This window comes from Spermophilus citellus, assembly GCF_964194105.1.
Source record: "Spermophilus citellus genome assembly, chromosome: 3".
Lineage (NCBI taxonomy): Eukaryota > Metazoa > Chordata > Mammalia > Rodentia > Sciuridae > Spermophilus > Spermophilus citellus.
The window spans coordinates 109,716,446-109,738,228 of record NC_138184.1 but is presented as its reverse complement, the minus strand read 5'-3'; the positions used below and the strand labels follow the sequence as shown (position 1 = coordinate 109,738,228).

General features: G+C 39.8%; 1 protein-coding gene across 4 annotated transcripts in view; it reads right to left on the bottom strand.

Annotated features, from left to right (window-relative positions):
* PRR14L (proline rich 14 like) overlaps positions 1-19,422 on the bottom strand; it is a 67,398-nt gene extending 47,976 nt beyond the window's left edge. For 2 of the 4 annotated variants that reach the window (XM_081283061.1, XM_081283062.1), the window contains exons 1-3: positions 19,228-19,422; positions 17,185-17,304; positions 9,328-9,465 (exon numbers count right to left, since the gene is read on the bottom strand). In XM_081283061.1, coding sequence (XP_081139187.1) covers positions 9,328-9,414 — 87 coding nt within the window. In that variant the 5' untranslated portion in view covers positions 9,415-9,465; positions 17,185-17,304; positions 19,228-19,422. The remainder of the gene's footprint in view (positions 1-9,327; positions 9,466-17,184; positions 17,305-19,227) is intronic. The other 2 variants (XM_081283063.1, XM_081283064.1) reach the window with 1 other exon arrangement.
* Between the last annotated feature and the right edge of the window lie 2,361 nt (positions 19,423-21,783).

Here is a 21,783-nt window from a genome sequence, read left to right as displayed (position 1 = left end):
GTTAATAAGTATCTTGTGGGCAGATACTTTGAAACTACATAAATATTTCTATTTCTCAAAACTTTTAGCCAATAGTTTTTTAAAAAATACTTATTTTTTAGTTGTAGTTGGACTCAATACCTTTATTTTACTTGTTTATTTTTATATGGTGCTGAGGATTGAACCCAGGGCCTCACATGTGCTAGGTAAGAGCTCTACCACTGAGCCACAACTCCAGCCTTAGCCATTAGTTTTAACATTCATTGGTGATTTTTTTGCTTGAGGTAATTTTACTACTGTGATGGTGATTTTCATTTTCTTTTTAATATTTATTTTTCAATTGTAGTTGGACATAATATCTTTATTTTACTTATTTATTTTTATGTGGTGCTGAGGATCAAGCCAGGGCCTTGCATGTGCTAGGCAAGCACTCTACCGCTGAGCCAGAACCCTAGCCCATATGGTGATTTTCTATTGCCATCATTCCTTCTATTTATTAACTGGAATTCTCTAAGATTTTTCTCCCTTTAATTATGATTTTTATGAACTGAGGGCTGGAGATGTGGTTCAGTGGCTAAGTTCCCCTGGGAACTTCAATCCCCAGTAGCATCCCCCACCTTCAATCCAAGACCTATAAAAGTGTGTTCACTGTAATGAGGCATCACTGCTTCTAGGCCCTATCTTAAGCAACTGCATATTTCTGTAATTCTCTTTACATATTAATAACTAACCCTAAGTTCTTACCGATAACTTCAATTCAAACTCAACACTACAGGGGTCCTATCCTACACTGGGCTTTGTAATACTGTTTTCCATAGTTATTTGGGTTATGTTCCCTTTCCCAGTGTGGCTTTGTTATTTGTTTGTAATATGGTTGGATTTATTTCTTACAGTTTGTATCTGATTTTGAGTTGTCTCTTCACATTATAGTTGTCTAGTTACTTAATTTTCAAGTATGAAGTCACAACTATACAAAAGTGTCCTTACAGAAGTGTCTCTTTCTTCCACTCCTTCTATTACATTCTCATTGCCCCATTCTTTCCACCCTGCTCCCACTCACTCCTTATAAGCAAACCTAAAAAAAAAAAAAAAAAAAAAAAGTTGGTAGGGGACTGGGGATGTGGCTCAGCAGTAGAGCACTCACCTCGCACATGTGAGACCCTGGATTCAATCTTCAGCACCACATAAAAATAAGTAAGTGAAATAAAGGTATTGTGTCCAACTACAACTAAAAATAAATAAATAAATAATATTTAAAAATATAGCTCTGTAAAAAAAAAAAAAAAGTTGGCAGAAACGCCCAGCAACTCAGAAGGACAGCAAGTTCAAGGCCAGACCTGGCAACTTAGTGAGACCCTGTCTCAGAATAAAAAAATAAAAAGAGCTGGGGCTATAGCTCAGGGAAAAGTGTCCTTGGATTCAATCCATGATACTGCATTAAAAAAAAGAAGAAAACATAATATTAGTTTCTGGTTTATCCTTTCTATATAGATGTGTTTGTATTACATACCAATGAGCAGATACCTATGTGTGCTTATTTCCCCTCCCTCCTTTGGGTACTAGGGATTGAGCCCAGGGATAGTTATTCTACCATTGAACTACATCATAGCCCCTTTTTTAAAAAACTTTGAAACACAGTGGCCTTGAACTAGTGATCCTCCTGCCTTGCCCTCCTGAGTAGCTGGGATTATAGGCCTATACCACCATACCTGGCTCATCTTCTTCCTTGCACAAAAAGGAGGATACTACTCATTTCATTTTGCATTTTTCTTTCAACAGTACATACTAGTTCCCAGAAAAAAGCAAATGTTTCAGGCCTGATTGCTATCCTTAGAAAGGATATGCCTTGGCTAACATCTGAGAACTAGATTTCAGCTCACTATTCCCTAAATGAAAGGAGTGGATCAGCTGGGTATGGTGGTGCATGCTTGTAATTCCAACAATTTGGAAGGTTGAGGCAGGAGGATTGAAAATTCAAGGTCAGCTTTGGAAATTTAGTGAGAATCTGTCTCAAAAAATAAAAAGGGCTGGGGATGAAACTCAGCAGTAGAGTGCCCCAGGTCAAATTCCCAGTACCACAATAAATACATATATAAATACATAAATAAGAGTAGCTCAACTGTACCTGTACAATAATTAATTTTTGCTAAATACCTGTCTTCCTTCTGGATATCTGGAATTTTACATGTGCCAGGCAGATGATGCCCACATTACCAGGCCCCCAGGTTTAATACCCTGGGCATTAAACTTCCAAGGCAAACATTTTACATGTTTTGACACAATTTGTTCCTGGAGGACTTTAAGTGTGTGTGACTCCACTAGAAGGCGGCTCCTGGAAGCTTGCACTTGATTTCTTCTGGACTTCCTTCCATGCTCCTTCTCCCTTTGCTGATTTCTTTATATCCTTTCATTGCACTAAACCTTAGCTATTCAAGAGACAGAGGCAGGAAGATCACAAGTTTGAGACTAGTCTGGGAAATTTAGCAAGATTCTGTCTCAAAATAAAAAGTAAAAAGGGTCGAGGGGCTGGCATTGTAGCTCAGTGGTATAGTGCTTGCCTAGCACACAGGAGGCACTGGGTTTGGTCCTCAGCACCACATAAAAATAGTTTATAAATAAAGATATTGTCTGTTCATCTACAACTAAATACACTCACACACACACAAGTATGTAGATATAAATAAAAAGAGGCAGGGGAGCTGGGATGTAGCTTGGCAAAGTACCTTAGGTTGAACAAGAATAATAAAAGCACACCTTAACTATGAGTATGACTAAATGTCTTTGAGTCCTGTGAGTTCTAGAGAACTGCAAAACCTAGAAGTTTTTGCAGTTCTGATATCTTGAAGTAACTCCAAATTAGTACACAGAGATCCTCTTCACTCTTTAATACAGCTGCACAATACTCCATGTAAGGATAAACCACAACCTAGTTTATTCAGCCTTTCTCCTACGTATGAACATTGAGGTTATTTCCTTGCAATTATCAACTAAAGGATAACCTTGTATGTGTGTGTGCGTGCGTGTGTATTTCATGTTGAAGATGTTCCTTCAAGGGTAGATTACTAGAAAAGAGAATGTGTGTCAAGAGATTGGGGGTATACGTAGTTTTGTTAAGTACCACCAGATTCCTTTTCAGAAAGAGTGTATCAGTTTTCATTCCCACCAATAAGATATGAGAATACTTCCTTATAGCCTTCTTAACCAAAATGTGCTGTCATACTTCTTTGTATGATAAAAAATAGAAGCTTAGGTTGGTTATATTTGCATTTCTCTAGTTATGAGGCTGATCATCTCTTCATTTATTTAAACACCACATGTATACAGTGAATCTTTCCCCTATTTTTGTTTCTTTTCTTTTTTTAAAAGCAGTGCTGGGGACCAAACTGATGGCCTCACATGCTAGGCAAGTGTTCTACCACTGAGCCCCAGCCCCAGCCCCAGCCCCGATTTCCCATTTTTTTTAAAAAAAAATATTTTATTAGTTGTTGATGGACCTTTACTTATTTATATGTGGTGCTGAGATTGAACTCAGTGCCTCACACATGCTAGGCAAGCACTCACCACTGAGCAACAATCCCAGCCCCCCAAATTCCCATTTTTAATTGGGTTTTGTTTCTTCATTCCTCAAGTCAAGAAGTCTCTATATATTAGAGATATATTTATCTGTGATACATGGTGCAAATATGTTCCCTGTTTTGTTTTTATTTTTTGTACTTGGGATTGAACACAGGGATGCTTAACCACTGAGCCACATCCCCAGCCCCCTTTTACATTTTATTTAGAGACAGGGCCTCACTAAATTGCTGAGGCTGGCTTTGAATTCAGGGTCCTCCTGCCTCATCCTCCCAAACCGCTGGGATTACAGGTATGTGCCGCCAAGCTTGGCTGCAAATATGTTCTCTTAATTTTTCAGTTGTCTTTTGACTAAATGGTTCTTTGCCAATCTAGCCAGAGTTCTTATCTTGAGGTCAAATACTTCTGGATTTGCAAACCTTCTGAAGTAGTACGCAAATGGTACATCTGCTTTTCTGAGGTCTGCAGTGTTTAGTTTTCTGAAAGGACCTATAACTTGAGCATGATTAGGAGCTACTATTGCCCCATGTCATCCACTGAGTTGAACTGTGTCCGATAGGTCCATGTAAGTTGAACAACCCTTCAAATTCTTGAAAGCTTCTCCCAATTCTCTTGACTATTTACTTTCATAAGTCAGATACCCAGCAATCCAGCCTGAATGTGGAATGTGATTGAATGCCAATCAAATTCTAGCCACAAGATAAGGAGCCTTCCTCATCTTTAATCCTGACTATAAACATAAAAAGTGGAAGGATTATCCCTTTTATTTATTTATTTATTTATTTATTGTGGTACTGGGGATTGTGCTCCACCTGTGAACTACATTTTTGGTTATTTATTTATTTATTTATTTATTTATTGTAGTCGTAGATGGACAGAATTTTTGATCCTTTACTTATTTATTTTTTGTAGTTGTAGATGGATGGAATGCCTTTATTTTATTTGTTTATTTTTATGTAGTGGTGAGGATTGAACCCAGTGCCTCACACATGCTAGGCAAGCACTCTATCACTGAGTTACAGCCCGAGCCTGGTCCTTTATTTTTTTTTCTTTGAGATGAGGTCTCCCTAAATTGCAGAAGCTGGCTTTGAACTTGCCATTCTTCTGCCTCAGCCTCTCAAGTTATTGGGAAAACAGGCATGAGCAACTACCCCCAGTTCAAGTTTTCTCATTGAACACTGAGTTACATTCCTAGCCCTTTGTATATTTTAATTTTGAGTTAGGGTCTCACCAAGTGAGACTTAGGGCCTTACTAAATTGATAAGGCTGATCTCTAACTTGAGATCTTCCTGCCTCAGCCTACTGAGCCACTGGGATTACAAGGCATGTGTCACCACATGCCGTAAGTGTGAATTCTTATCCCCAAAGACGTTTCTGGTTTCCTATTTATCTTTCATACATGACTCTAAGAGTACAGAATGACACTCCAGTTGTGGTCTAACCAGCAAAACATAGCAAAACCACTAGCTTCTCAGTTCAGATAGTACATTTATGTTAATGATCACAAAGTTAATCTATTTCCTTTCTTCTTCTTCTTTTTTTTTTTTTTGGTGGTGCTAGGGCTTTAATCCAGGGCACTATACAACTGGGCTAAGCCCTCTGCCCCCAAGAAGTCAATTCTAATTGAACTGCTAAAACTGTAGGTTTTCTATTTCCCACATAAATAATTTCATGTATGAAGCCCACTTTTAGAAACTAAGTTGAAAATCTTACATTTATAGCTATTAAATTTCATTTTGCTTTATATAATTCAAAATAGTTGGGTTGGGGTTGTGGCTCAGAGACAGAGCACTTATCTACCATGTGTGAGGCACTGGGTTTGATCCTCAGCCACATAAAAATAAAATAAAGATATTATGTCCTCCTATAACTAAAAAATAAATATTAAAAAAATATTTACCTTTGATAGGGTTAGGAGAAAGGGAATGATTTTGAATAGAGAGCTGGGGATGTGGCTTAAGTGGTAACGCGCTCGCCTGGCATGCGTGGGGCGCTGGGTTCGATCCTCAGCACCACATACAAATAAAATAAAGATGTTGTGTCCACCAAACACTAAAAAAAAAAAAAAAAAAAAAAAAAGAATAGAGAGCTAGTAATCTAGTTCTTAGGTTTGGGTGATATATGTATATGCATTTTGCAATACTGGGGACTGAACTGAGGCCCTACCACATGCTAGATGGACACACAAAACTATTGAGCTACATCCTCAACCCTAGTTTTACATTTTTTATTCTGAGACAAGGTCTTTGTAAATTGCCCAGGATGGACTCAAACTTGAGATCCTCCTGCCTTAGCTTCCTAATTATGTAGCTGGAATTTCAGTCACAAGCCACTGTGCTCACTTTATGTGTATATATTTCACATAGACATATACACATACAAGCATGCATGTTTTGAGTTCACCGTATGTCATAATTTAATTGCACATATTTTTACTCTTTATCAAATATTACATTAAGAAACACTTACTTTCAGATGTGGTGGAACAAAGTGACTTGGGAGGCTGAGTCAAGTTTGAAGTCATCTTGGGCAACTTAATAAAGGGCTGGGGGGCTGGGGCTGGAGTTGAGTGATGGGAGTACTTGCCTCTGGCACACATGAGGCACTGGGTTTGATCCTCAGCACCACATAAAAATAAAATAAAGGTATTGTGTCCACCTACAACTTAAAAAAAATGTATATATATACAAACTCATTAAAAAAATAAAGGGCTGGGAATGTAGCTAAGAGGTAGAATACCTCTGGGTTCAATTCTTAGTAATTCATAAAAACAAATAAAAAAACACATTTTTTTGTTAAACTCAGACCATCACATCAAGAAATAATATATAATACTTCACTCGTGACTAATTACAGCCAATGTATAAACTCTACCTAACAATAATTAATTTCCCTATAACCTGTGCAAAGAAATAATGCATTTATCAGTTGGGAAATAGAGTCTAGCCAAGGATGCTAGACTTAATTTAGTAATGGTTTTATAGCAGGGGTCAGCAAACTAGAGCCCTCAGGTCTGCACTTATGTTTATAATTTTATTAGAAGTTGGGTGTGGCTGGGCTGGGGTTGTGGCTCAGTGGTAGACTGCTTATCTAGGGCATGTGAGACACTGGGTTTGATACTTAGCACCATATAAATAAATAAATAAACAAGCAATAAAGAAATAAAGGTATTGTGTCCATCTACAGCTAAAAGAAGAAGAGAAGGAGGAGGAGGAGGTGGAGGAGGTTGTTGTTGGGTGTGATGGCACAAACAAAAAACATATTTTACCATATAATTGTTGCCACCACATTAACATATATTCACAACTATTCTATGCATACTAGTTTTGCACCAATGACAGTTTAGTAATAAATGATTTTTAAGTACACTGTTTAACAATGACAAAAAAGCTTCACATAATGATTGCACCCAACTTTCTTAAAATAAAATTTGGCATAAATCTTTGACAATTATTCAGTAAAATACAGAAATCAAAAAGTTTCATTGGAATACAGCCATACTCATTCATTTGCACAGTGTCTAGACCTGCTTTAATGTTACAACAGGTGATTAGTTTGCTGGGGTTGGGGATATAGCTGAGTGGTACAGTACTTGCTTAGTGTGGAAGAGGTTGTGGGCCCAATTTCCAGCATTGCCAACTAAAAAAAAAAAAAAAAAAAATTGAGAAAGTTTGCTGACTCCTGGTTTATCACACCATCCATAGGTGAGATAAGTTTTCTAGGTGGGATATGGTGGCACATCTGTAATCCCAGCTACTCTGAAGGATGACATGGGATGATCCCAAATTTGAGGCCAACCTTAGAAACTTAGCAAGGCACTGTCTCAAAAAATAAAAAGGGCTGGCAATGTAGCTCAGAGGTAGAGCACCCTTGAGTTCAGTCCCAGTACTGGGGTGGGGGTGGGGGCGCGGCAAAAAAAAGTTTTCTAGTGCACGTGGCATGAATATTTCTTCAGGAATCTCAGTCCATCACATTCCACAGCTCACTAACCATCATCTCATTTAACTAAACATTCTATTCAAATTTCAAGCTCACAGAAATTTGATTTCCCATGTAGGCTTCCTACAGGGAGAAGACATGCTGATCAGTCAGTATGACTGCCAGGTTTCTGTTCTCGAGACTAAAAGGCTCAGGGTTTACTCCAGTTGAACTGGGCTGACTGGTCTGCACAAAATAACCACACAAGTGACACAAATACCTTTTCCTTTGGGGTTGCTGTGATGGCTCCTCTGACCTTAAGGGTCCGCAGGAAGAAAGCGAGCAAGAGCACGCACTGAGACCTTTTACTAAGGAGAAGCTATTCAAATGAGACAAGGGGTCAGGTTTCAGAGGCTGAGTCTATCTTTTTTTTTTTTTTTTTTTTTTTTTTTAAGAGAGAGTGAGAGAGGGAGAGAGAGAGAGAGAGAAAGAATTTTTAATATTTATTTTTAGTTCTCGGCGGACACAACATCTTTGTTGGTATGTGGTGCTGAGGATCGAACCCGGGCCGCACGCATGCCAGGCGAGCATGCTACCGCTTGAGCCACATCCCCAGCCCTGAGTCTATCTTCATGATGTCCACTGTCGGCAGTTGACTGACACCTGGGTAGGCCACACCCAAGGGCACAGTAAGAGAAGGGGACACATACAAGGCACTTCCATGGAAGATTCTATCCTAAACAGGGCAAGGGGTTATATTACAAAGGAACAGGTGAGCAGGGGCTGTAGCAAGACACACCCATGCATGAGACACGGACCCTAGAACCCAAGAAGGGTAGGGAAAGCTCTGCCACATTTCTGTGACTGAGCGCCTCAGCACCCAGCAGAGGAGTGTGACTCAGTCACATGTAAGGTTGGTCTCCCACATATGACCATTCCTATCAAGTAATGAGTCAACTTTTCATTATGTATTAAATGAAGAATTGTCTTTCCAATGCCCTCCCCATGAAAGAACCAGCGATTGAACCCAAAGTGCTCAACCAGTGACCTATATCTCCAACCCACTCCCCCTGCCCCTTTAAATTTTGAGACAGGGTCTTACTAAGTTGCCCAGGCTGGCCTCAATCTTTTGATCCTCCTCCAAGTAGCTGAGATTACAAGTGTGTGCAACTGTGTCCAGTAGCTATACTTCATTTTTTAACATCAGATGCAGAAATATCACAGGATTTTCAGGGACTCAACATTCCATATACAATGGCTGTGATATACAGTATACAATGGTTGCTTTACACAAGAGTCACTCTTTTTTGACTGTCTCATGTGACAAAAATGTTTTTTTCAATATCATCACAGGAAAGTTAATATCAACTAATATTTTAGAAATGTTTCAAGGATAAGTCATAATCTGAGAAATGGTACTCTGAAAAGCTGTCATTCATAGTCAACTCATCTGATCAAGATGTCATTTCTTACCTGACTTGTGCTGATATTTTCTTCAGCAGATGTGGAATGTTTGTATAGGTCTTCCTTTGCTCCCTCACAGGTCTCTCTCATAATTTCCACTTGGTTCCCTTGATCTCTGAAGACCTTTAGCTCCATACTCTTGGCTTTCTCTTCCCTATGCAAGATCCCAGAAGCCACAGAATATCCTGCTTTGGGGTCTACCAAACCACACCACCCAAGCTCACCCCCATGATCCAAGGTCTTACAGGTTTCTTGATAACTTTCTGCATGAGTCCTGTGAAGCTTCAAGGGCAATATTCTACTCTAACTTATAAAAGAGCTAGAAGCTCCAAGCTTTACATCTGGATTCACACTTGGCTCAGGGTGTGCATGAAGCTCTTTGGAGACACTTACTGGGAGTTCAGAGTATAATTCCTGTACCACGGCAGACATGGAGGAATCAAGTGGAACTGGCTGAGTCTCTACTCCGGATGACAGCATTAGGGCAGATGTAGATTATGGAGTGAAGTCTTTTACATCAAACAGTTCACCCTGACATAAATCAAAGGAAAGGATACAAGTTTAAAACCTTGATAGGGTAGAAGCTGACTCAGTTCATATTGGCTAAAATAAGAAAAATAAATTCTACTTCAAATGCCAGCATTATCTGACACCAAATTTGTGGAAAAACACATACATTAACTTTTAATAGGCACCTGTCTAATCCTAATTCAAATACTGACTTCTCAATAATTATCAATTTAAATCTGAAGGGCCCACAAGTGTATCTGAAAATAAGACATGTTTATGCATCTAAGAATAATGTTGATACAATTTACAAAATAATTTTTTTTTTTTTTTTTTTTTTGCCAATCATGGTGGCACTGCCTGTAATCCCAGTTACCCAAGAGGCTAAAATATGAAAATCTCAAGGTTGAGGTCAGCTTGGGAAACTTAGTCACATCCAGCCTCAAACAACTACAACAAAGAACTAAGAATGTTGCTCAATGGTAGAGAGCTTGCCTCTAAAAAAGAAAGACAGTATGGTTTTATACTTGTTTTCAGGGCATGAATCTCACCCATTTTGTTCATTGATATATTCCCACTGTCAGAATAGAAGTATGATACATTGTAGGTACTCTTTTTTTTATGTTGTAGGTATTCTGAAGGACTCTGATGAGCATGAAACTCTTTTCTTTGAAAGAGGATACAAGGAAAATGGAACTATTTTCCTTTACTGCTTGTTACATACTTGAGCTGTATTTATTAGGCTAGCACAAGATACTCCTAACCCAGTCCTTGGGCAAGTGCTCTACCACTGAGCTATACCGCCAGCTGTTTTTACTTTTGAGAAAAAGTCTTGCTAAACTGCCAAGGCTGGCCTCAAACTTGCCATCCTCCTGCCTTAGTCTCTGTAGTAGCTGAGCTCACAAGTGTGTGCCACCACACCTAGATCCTTTTTGGCTTTTATCATTTTTTGCTTTGGATGCTAGAAACATAGGTAATTTGCTGAAATATGTATACCTAAGCAATTCACAATACTATATTATACTATATTACAAAAAGAGTCAACACACACACATATACAAACATATTCAGGATTTCCCAGCCCATAAATTTTAGTTCAGCAACAATATGCAGTTTTTACAACAAAATCCACTTTGAATGGGGCTGGGGATATAGTTCAGTTGGTAGAGTACTTGCCTCGCATGTACAAGGCCCTGGGCTCAATCCCCAGCACCACCCCACCAAAATCCACTTTGACTTGACCGAGGCAGAAATTGGTTCACCAAATAAGATACTTGGATTCTTTCTTTCTTTTTATTTATTTATATGTGGTGCTGAGAATCAAACCCAGTGTCTCACACATGCCAGGCAAGCGCTGTACCACTGAGTCACAACCCCAGCCACACTTTGATTCTTGATGCTTTTCCTAACCCTAAACTAAAGGAAGGAGAATATAAGTGTTAAGGAACCCTCCCCAGAGGCAAAATGACATAAAGCTACATTACTAATTCAAACACTAGAAATTATAAAGAAATCAGATTGCCAGTCCATGAAATTTAGGTAATGCAGGAGGGCTGATAAAAAAGATATGTATTTTGAATACAAAAAATTAGCACACAAACTTGTGTAAAGAAGTACAGCAAGAATCAAATGAATTAATTAGAATAAATAATTATAAAAAAAGAATCAAATGAGATTCTCCATGTGAAAGACTTTCAACGTGCTGTGATAAATTTATCCCTTTTAGAGTTAAGATTTTCCCCTTTTAATCTACCACCTGGATATTTCTGGGGGCACTTCAGATATTAGGTCATTTATGTCGGGATAAGGAGAATTAGTAGAGATAAAATGGAATTATTATTTGATGTCAAAATAAGCAGGAAGTGCCCAAATTTAACTTGGTTCAGCTTCCTTTCCCCAACAACATACCCAATCTAATTTTTGGATGTCAGACTACATACAGATTGGAAGAATAATTGCAGGAGAGGATACTGTGAAGCTCAAGTTTGTCAGCCAGGCATAATTATGGGCTCATTTCTTTAATCCCATCCACTTGGGAGGCTAAGGCAGGAGGATGACAAGTTTCAGGCCTCTGTAGGCAACAGCCTATTCAAAAATAAATAAATTTTTTAAAATGGCTGGGGATATACGCAATGCTAAAGTGACCCTGGGTTCAATCCCCATTACCACAAAACAAAACAAATAAAAAGCACATGCTCACAAGGGTGTGTTGGTACATGCCTATAATCCTAGCTATACCAAAGGCAGAAGCTGTAGGAGCTCAAATTTAAGGCCAACCTCAGCAATTCAGAAAGACAGACCCTGCCTCAAAACAATCTCAAACTGGGTGTGTTGCCATGCGCTTGTAATCCGAGTAGTTCAGGAGGCTGAGGCAGGAGGATCAGGAGTTCAAAACCAGCCTCAGCAATGGTGAGGAGCTAAGCAAATCAGTGAGACCCTGTCTCTAAATAAAATACAAAACAGGGCTGGAGGGGCTGGGGATGTGGCTCAAGCGGTAGCGCGCTCGCCTGGCATGCGTGCGGCCAGGGTTCGATCCTCAGCACCACATACCAACAAAGATGTTGTGTCCGCCAAGAACTAAAAAATAAATATTAAAATCTCTCTCTCTCTCTCTCTTAAAAAAAAAAAACAAAAAAAAAAAAAAACCAGGGCTGGAGATATGGCTCAATAGCTCAATGGTTGAGTGCCCAAGTTCAACACCTGGTACCAAAAATAAATAGATAGACAGATAGATAAGGGTGGGGGAGTTTAACTCAATGGTAAAGCACTCCATTCCCCCAGTACTGGGGTTGGGGGTGGGGTTGCAGTATTAATTCAGTTTAGAACACAAATAAACTTTGAAAACACTATGATAATTGAAATAAACATAAAGAACCACATGTTATAGAATCCCATTTATATAAAATGTCAAGAATGGAAAAAGGGGGCTGGGGATGTGGCTCAAGCGGTAGCGCGCTCGCCTGGCATGCGTGCGGCCCGGGTTCGATCCTCAGCACCACATACAAAGATGTTGTGTCCGCCAATAACTAAAAAATAAAATATTAAAATTCTCTCTCTCTCTCTCTTAAAAAAAAAAAAAAAAAAAAAAAGAATGGAAAAAGGTAGGGCTAGGTATTTAGTTCAGTGGTACAGGGCTTCCTTAGCATGAAGGAGGCCCTAGGTTTGATGTCCAGCACCACATGCACACACAAAAAAGGATATATAATTTATAAAGACAAAATAGATTGATGGTTGCTTACAGCTGGGAGTGTTGGATAACTAGGGACTGACAGCTAATGGACACTTTCTTTTTAAAGTAATAAAAATGTTTAAAATTGAAAAAGGTGATTTTACTAAAAACTACTGATTTGTATAATTTAAATTGGTAAATTCTATGATATGTAAATTATCTTTTTTTTTGGGGGGGGCACTGCTGGGGATTTAACCTGAGGCCTATGAAAGCTACATCCCAGCTCATGTGACACACACACACACACACACATATATATTTTGATACTGTGGATTGAACTCAGATGCACTCAACCATTTAGCCACATCCCCAGCCCTGTGTTGCATTTCATTTAGAGACAGGGTCTCACTGAGTTGCTTAGTGCCTCACCATTGATGAGGCTGTCTGGCTTTGAACTTGCAATACTCCTGTCTCAGTCTCTGGGATTACAGGTGTGCACCACCTCACTCCAGCTGTGAATTATTTTTTAATAAAACTGATTTTTTAAAAAAATATTTATTTCTTAGATTTAGGTGGACACAATATCTTCATTTTACATTTATGTGGTGCTGAGGATCGAACCCAGTGCCTTGTGCATGCTAGGCAAGTGCTCTACCACTGAGCCACAACTTCAGCCCTAAAACTGATTTTTAAAAGAACAGATGGGGATGCTGGACATGGTGGCGCACGCCTATAATTCCAGCATCTTGGGAGGCTGGGGCAGGAGGGTTACAAATTCAAGTCTTGGCTACTTTGTCTTAAATATAAAAGGGCTTGGGATATAGTATGGTGGTAGAGTGATTGCCTAGTATGCAGGAGGCTCTGGGTTTCATCTCCAGCACTGGGGGGAAAAAATAAAAAGCTAGGATTATAATCTCAACGTAGAGCACATGTGGAGCACGTAAGATCCTGACTTGGATCCCTAAAACTGCATGGGGAAAAAAAAAAAGATAAAGAAAATGCCCCATCCCCAATCCGTCAACTCTCAATTCCTGACCTACATTTCACTTGCGAAGGATAGAACCCCCACACATGTCTATAATAGAGCCTGTTTAATCAAAAGAATAATTGAGTCTTTCTACATGCAAACAGCTGCAAGAAACAAAGATGAATAAGATGCCCTCAGTATATTACGTGGTCTCTCCTTCCTTGTTTCCTCCCCCACCCTATTCAACCAAGGGCTTTGTTCATGCTAAGCAGGTGCTCCATCACTGAGCTACACACCAGCCCCTACAATTGCCTCTCAACATCAGTATCACTTTTCTAGAGCTCAGACTCAATTTTTTTTACACAACTAGCGTAACACAAACAATGGCTTCAACTCCTATAGTGTCTCTAATAAACTCTACAGCTTTCTTTTTTTCTTTTTTTTCTTGGTACTAAGGATTGAACTCAGGGACCCTTGACCACTGAGCCCCATCCTCAGCCCTATTTTGTATTTTATTTAGAGACAGTCTCACTGAGCTGCTTAGTGTCTTGCTTTTGCTGAGGCTGGCTTTGAACTTGTGAATCTCCTGTCTCAGCTTCTTGAGCTGCTGGGATTACAGGCACGCGCCACTCTGCCTGGCTAAACCCTACTGGTTTCTAATCCCCAAGTACTATTTCAAGATTTTCTTCCAAAGGTCACGCCACATAAAGTCATGCACAACTACATATTTACTAACTATATATATATATATACACACACACACACACACACACACACACACACACACACACACGTGCGCGCGCACAGTCTCACTAAGTTGCTTAGGGCCTTGCTAAATTGCTGAAGCTGGCCTCAAACTTTGAATCCTCCTGCCACTGGGATTACAGGTGTGTGCCACCATGCTCAGCTTTCTAAACAGATTATTACCAAAAAAAATGAATACTGATAATCACATAAAATGATACAAAATGTTCCTCAAGGAAAACAGTGCCTTTACCTTTCTTATGCCTGCATCTATACTGTAAATGGGCACTGGCTAAAACAGACACAAATATCATAAAATTGTCATCTCCTGATACTCATTTGTATAGAATTTTAAGAATTTTCGACCTGTAAAATAATTAGGCATACTTGCTGTGGAAGCATAGTAGACACTCCCTCCTTTTTGTTGGGAGTCCAACTCTAGGTCCTCAAATTTTTAAGCCAATTGGGGCATGGTGGCAAAAGCCTACAATCACAGCAACTTTGGAGGTTGGGGAAGGAGGATCACAAATTCAAGTAACTTAGTGACTGACAGCTTCAGCAACTTAGCAAGGCCCTTAGCAATTTAGTGAGTCCCTGTCTCAAAATTTAAAAATAAAATAAAATAAATTAAAAATTAAAAAAGGGGCTGGGGATGCAACCCTGGGTTCAATCCCTAGTACAAACAAATAAAAACAACAACAAAATGAAGGTTGAGACAGGAGGATAACAAATTCAAGTAACTTAGTGACTCTGTCTCAAAAAAAAAAAATTTTTTTAAGAGAGAGTGAGAGAGGAGAGAGAGAATTTTTTTTTTAATATTTATTTTTTAGTTCTCGGTGGACACAACATCTTTGTTGGTATGTGGTGCTGAGGATTGAACCCGGGCCGCACGCATGCCAGGCCAGCGCGCTACCACTTGAGCCACATCCCCAGCCCCTCAAAAAAATTTTTAAAAGGGCTAGGGATATACTCAGTGGTAAAGTGCCCTGAGGCAAATCTCCAGTATTCTCATACCCGAAAAAATTTCTAAACCAAATGTGAAGTTTAGTTACTAAAACACTATAACAGAACAGCTGGATCCCTCAGAGGCAAAGTGATATTCAGATGCAAGCCTAAAGTGCAGATTAAAATTACTGTCAGCTCTCTAGCTCTCACATCACCATCTATCAAAATACAGGCAGTACCAACAAACAGCAGTAACAGAACACTATTTTGGTACTAAAAACTAAAATTCCTGAGGCTAAAGCAGGAGGATCATAGGTTTGAGTCCAGCCTGGGCAACTTAGTGAGACCTGTTTCAAATAAAAAATAATAAAGGGCTAGAGAGGTAGCTCAGTAGTAGAGCATAGAACCCAGTACCACATGAGCACACACAAAACTAAAATTACGAACCCAATGCAGCAATTAAAACTGATGATGTAGAAACATCTCTCCATATAGAAAACTGCCTGGAATATATTTTTTTTTAACTAAACTAAAATAAACATCAGGACTCTCACTAGTAAAACATATATGCACATAGAAAAATATTTTGAATGAACACAAATCATTAACACTGTTAATTTGGGGGAGAGATAACTGATGACTTAGCTGTATGTTGTATTAAAAATTTTTACTTTTCAGTTGGGAATAAATTGTTAATGTTTTCTCTATTATTTTCCAAGACCCAAATGCATAACAATAAAAAACTAGTATCAGCCCTTTATTTTATTGGGTATCTTCCCAACTGACAGTTCTCTGCCTCAATCATCAAAGGTTTTACATTCAAGTGTTAAATAAACTTGGAAGTTAAAAAAAAAAAAGTAACACATGCTTATAAAATGTAGGCAGGGATTTATTTACAGCTAATCCTTTCTAATGACTTAAAAACCAACCTATTGGATGGGGATACCAGATAATTATCTAGTCTGAGGTCTAAGAAAAATAAACTATCCATTTACTAATGACATTTGCCAGCTGCTACTGGCTTGTCATCTTTACCACAACACACAAAAAAATGTAAGATTAGGAAATAAACTTATCTGTGGGGAAAAACCAAATTAACTAATGTTTACATGAAGCATGCTGTAAAATTCTTCTAAAAAAAGAAAAAAGAAAGAAAGAAAAATTCTTTTTGAGTTAAGAGCAATTACCTACTGATCTTGTTCAAATGCAAAAGAACTATGGTGAGCAATCTAATTGCTGGTCTCCCAAATCAGGCAGCCAGGGTCCCTATTCTGATTCCATTCATCAGCTACATAGTAAATTATGCTAAGTGAAAGTTAAGTGAACTTTCCCAGCCTTGTTTTCCCATGTAAAATTAACAAATTAAACAAAATAATCACAAAGGGTTCCGCCACCCTTAAAAACCTCATGACTCTAAAAGATAACTTTTCTATTTCTCTTTGTTTCAGCAAAACACACCTACACACATCAACAATGGTAGTACACAGCTCAGACTAATCCTCTTCACAGGTACTCAAGGGCATCTGAGGTAATTTAAAAACATTTTACATACAGAAAAGATGTAAAACTTCTCTTTGGTGTGCCTTCAGGTAATTCGGCAATGTTAATTTTTATCCCACATTAAATACAAAACATATCATTGAAGAATTAATGTTGCAGTTCTCATTAGAGTATTTCATGATTTTTGACAAAGTGGCAACTTATATTTTATTCATTCACCACTCCCCTAAACAAAAGTTCTGGAGGCACAAAATTTATAGGAATAAAGCAAAGTAGGGGGAGTGGGACAACAGAGCGTAACGGGAAACTATGTGCCCCAACAATCCAGGAGCTGAAGGTCTCCTCTCCCTTTAATTCCAATGCAAAAGGGCTGTTAACACCAGGGGCTGTCACGCTTGTGTCAAGGAACAATACTCACAATAATGATCAGGCCCTCAGAAGTTCACAACACTCCTTTTCCCGAAAGAGGCTTTATTTTCCAAAGATTCAGACACTGTAGCCAATTCCTCCATGAGGGAATTCCAAGAAGGGGCCTCCTCTTGAGGGAGAGAGAAAGAAGATCTTTTAACAAGATTTCAAGACAAATTGGAAGCAAGGCAAGGTCGAACATATACTAAATAGGGCCCAGCTCAACAGGGGATGTGCAGGAAACCTCAAAAGCATCAACCACTATTTCCCTTTTCCTTCCTTTATTAGCATGCAGAAAAAGGACCCCTCTGTCTCCACATGGAGAATCAAACAGTGAAAATACTCCTGATTTCTACTGACAAAGACTCCCTGCATAAAAGATCTTCATCTATTTTCCAAAGGAAGAGGAGAAAAGAAACCATTTATACCACACTAGATAGATAAGGGAAAAAGAGTAGTCTCGAATTTTTCTTGGGAAAACACACAAAAAAGAAATTAGAATCATCCTCTTGGCAGATGTGTGAAAGGGAGGCTGTGAGGAGAAAGTGGTTTTTTTGTTTTGTTTTGTTTTTTTGGACACTAGAGCAAGTAAGGGGAATGGAAAAAGACATCTCTAATCACTCAGGAAGAAGTGACAGATTATGTGCACAAAGGAAAGGGTGACGTCTGGCATCAGTCTCCCTAAGTGGGTACTGAGCTGTTTCAAAAAACTAAGTTTTTTTTCCTGATTATTTTCAGCTAGGCCTTCTTTGTTAATTTAGAGCATTGTAAGGATCTGAAGGGAGTGGAAGGTACATCTTTCTCCATCCTGGGGTGGGGAAAAAAGTCTTCCTCTCCAGCGGATAGGTATTGAATACTTTTGATTGGTGGTGATAGTGAGGTAGATGTATGCAAACACCTGCTTCTTTGGGCAAGATATTTTCTTTTTTGGTGCTGGTGATTTAATCCAGGGCATTGTGCATGCAGTGAAGCATTCTACCATTGGACTACATCCCCAGTCCCAGTTTTCTTTCTTAACGAATTAACAGTAACAATTTGCCAAAAAATTACTATATACTAAGCATTAACACAAATTCTCCCTTAGATGTTAAAAAAAAAAGGAGTAACCCAAATTCGAAATGATCTGAGAAGTTAAGGGATGAGTCAAGGTCACAAAGATGTTAGATGGGAGAGGCTTTGCAACTATCACGATCTAAAAGCCATGATTTTTTTTTTTTTTTTTTTTGGTAGTTGTAGATGGTCAGCATGTTTCTATTTTATTTGTTTCAAAATTTTTTTTTTAATGTGATGAACCCAATGCAAGTGCTCTGCCACTGACCTACAGCCCCAGCCCCTAAAAGCCATGAGCTTCACTGTGCAAAGGAGAAAGAGATCACTGCACACTAAGAGACTAAAAGGGAAGAAGAAAACCAAGGCTCCCTCTCTGGTCATGATTGGGGGAGGGGGAAAAAAGCTGATTTCTGATACCATAAAGTTAACTCAGGGTCCTCCTCTCTATATCTTGGGATAAAGGTGAAAAAATGGACAAGGGAAGACTTTTTAAACTTACAGGGAAGGTAAACCCTTTCTAATACTTTTGGGAAGTGGAAAATTTCCCTCTTCACCTGAACGACACTGACAAAGTGGAGTGAACGTTCTCATTTGGGGGTTACCCCCATCTTTCCTTATGTTCGAATCCCCTCTCGCACCCTGGGAGTGAGTCCCCCACCGCTAACAGACCAGAACCAAGAAAGACTGTACGCCCACAAGGGGCGTCAGCCTTTCGAAGAAGAGAAGTTGGGGGATCCCCTCCGATCTGGGTTGCAAAGCAGTCTCTCTCCCCCTTTGCAGCCATGACTCGGAGAAGCCTTTTTCCCCTAGCGACGCAGGCCCTAGTCTCCTCCCTCTTTCTGGGTCGTTTGGCCGCCCGCAGCGTAGCCTCCGCTTGCTTCAGCGCCCCGAAAGGCGGGGGCCCGGGCTCCCCTTTTGCCAGCACCGCCCGAAGGAGGGTTCCCGCAGGGCGTTGTGGGGCGGAGCGGCTATGCCCGAAGCCTTCCGACCACGGGCCTCTTACCCTGAGGCCTGATCTCCGGCCGGTGCTTGCCCCGCCAGCTTGGCCTCTGCAGACGCAGCCCCGCTGCCGCCAAGTCTACTTGAGCCTACGGAGCCGAGAGCCAGTGGGCGCTCAGGCCGCTACCGCCTCTCCGTCTCTATGGTTTCCCCCCTTCCCCCGCACTTCCTCATCCGGGGCCTGAGCTTGCCATGCGGATTCGCCCAAGTCCCACCCCCGCCTGGCGCGCGCGCACTCCAAAGGGCGCTCTTCCCGCCTCAGAACTGCCGCCCTCTGCTAGCCAGCAGCGGTCATGAACCCCGCCTCTGCGGCGCACTCTTAAAGGGAAACACACCTTTTTGGCTCGGTTCCAGCTGAGCCCCAGGGCCCAGTGTTTCTCTCCACTACTACCCTTGAGCTCTGTATTACCATTTGTTTGACCTGGACATCTACAACTCTAGGGGCCTCCCTGCTTCCACTCTATTAGTTCTAGAAGTCTTTTAATACTGGATCAGTGTTTTAGGACACATCACTCCCTTGCTTCTAATCACACTATTAAATCTAAATGGCACCCTTCCTTTAATTAAATATAGCACTTTGTTTTCGTTTCTTCATCATTTTAACTCTAGTTGAAAGTAGTGTTAACTCTTGACTTGGTTATTGTCTGTCCCCTCTCACTCTTCGCTGTTCTTTTCATCACGATATACACAACACCTAAAGGCAGTGTCTGGCCGACATTAGAAGGAAGGAAAGGAAAAGAGTAGCCATTAGCCGGGCTCAAGTGGTGCAGCCTGTAATCCCAGCCACTCAGTAGGATCCATTCCGAGGCCAGCTTCAGCAATTTAGCGATACCCTGTCTCAAAAAAAAAAAAAAAAAAAAAAATAGAAAGAACTGGGGATGTGTTTCAGTGGTAAAGTGCTTCTAGTTCAATTCCTAGTACAAAAAAAAAAAAAAAAAAAAAATCCTGAAGGGAATTGAGGATGTCTAGAAAATATAATTGACTTAATCCCCAAATCACACAGTTATATGTTAAAATAAAATCTGTTGCTTCTTAGAGCTCATTGGCCTGGCCAGAAATAGAATTTGAAAGTTTTAGGGGGAGATTTAAAAATCTTTCATCTCTAATCAAGATATTTATTCTGGGTGCTGTAGTGCAAGCCTACAGACAGCTCAGGAGGCTGAGGCAGGAGGATCATAAATTCAAAGCCAGCCTCAGCAATTTAGCAAGGCTCCCAAAATAAACGTAAAAATACTGTTACATATTTTATATATACTGATATATGTATAGTTCATCTTGCTGAGGTTTCTTCTTGAAACAACCCTTAACAATTTTACCCAAATACAATACAAGTGCCTCACCTAATCCTAATTCCAGCCCTGCTTCAAGCTTCTAACTCTGCACCAGGCACAGTTGGGGTCCAAAAGAAGCATCAGATATATTGTCTAAACTCCTTAAACTTGGAAAAGAGCCAATTTCCTGAAGAATTGCATGCTTTTTGCTTTTGGTTAATTCATACTATTCTCCACATTCATGTATCACTTTTAATATTTTATTGTTTTTGTTTTGTTTTGCAGTGGTAGGAATTGAACCCAGAGCCTGTGCATGCTAGACACGCGCTCTATCTCTAAATTACACACTGAACCCAATTCATTTAATTTTAAAAAAACCTAATGTAATATGTTCCTCACCTCATGTAGCCCTTAGACATCTCGTAAAGGAGGAAGGATATGTACTTTTTATTCTCATTTGACAGGGAGAAATTTGAAAAAAGAAGTATCTTGTGCAAGGACACATAACAAAACAACAAAACAAAACAGGCAATGTTCAAATCATTGTAGCACAGTGATTATAGAACCAAGGCTGAAAGATCTCTCCTCTGGGGGCAATCTGCTCTGTCCTCCCTAACCTTGACTTGAAACTGAGGCAGTGCAAAGGACCCCTCCAAACTATTTTTTTGGGGGTGCTGGGGATTGAACCCAGGAACACTCAACCGCTGGGCCACAAACTTAAACGTTTTCGATTTTTGTTTGTTTGTTTATTTTAAAGGAGAATTGCCACATTCAAAAATGATGTTTTTCATTTCTTTTTTTTAATATTTTTTTTAAGAGAGAGTGAGAGAGGAGAGAGAGAGAGAGAGAGAGAGAGAGAGAATTTTAATATTTATTTTTTAGTATTTGGCGGACACAACATCTTTGTTGGTATGTGGTGCTGAGGATCGAACCTGGGCCGCATGCCAGGCGAGCGCGCTACCGCTGGAGCCACATCCCCAGCCCGATGTTTTTCATTTCTAAGATATGACACCAGGGGCTGGGGATGGGGCTCAGTGGTAGTGCACTTGCTTGGCATGTGTGAGCACTGGATTCTATTCTCAGCACCGTGTATAAATAAATAAAAATAAAGGTCTATCAACAATTAAAAAAAAAAAAAAGATATGACACCAACTAGGGACATCTCTCAGGAGAAGGAATCTCATTCTCCTGAAGGCCAAGAAGAGAAAATTAAGTTAGTTTCCTCTGACAAGGAGGACTTTTCTCCAACCACTTGTTTGTTAAGACAGAAAACAGTGTTGGGGATGTCT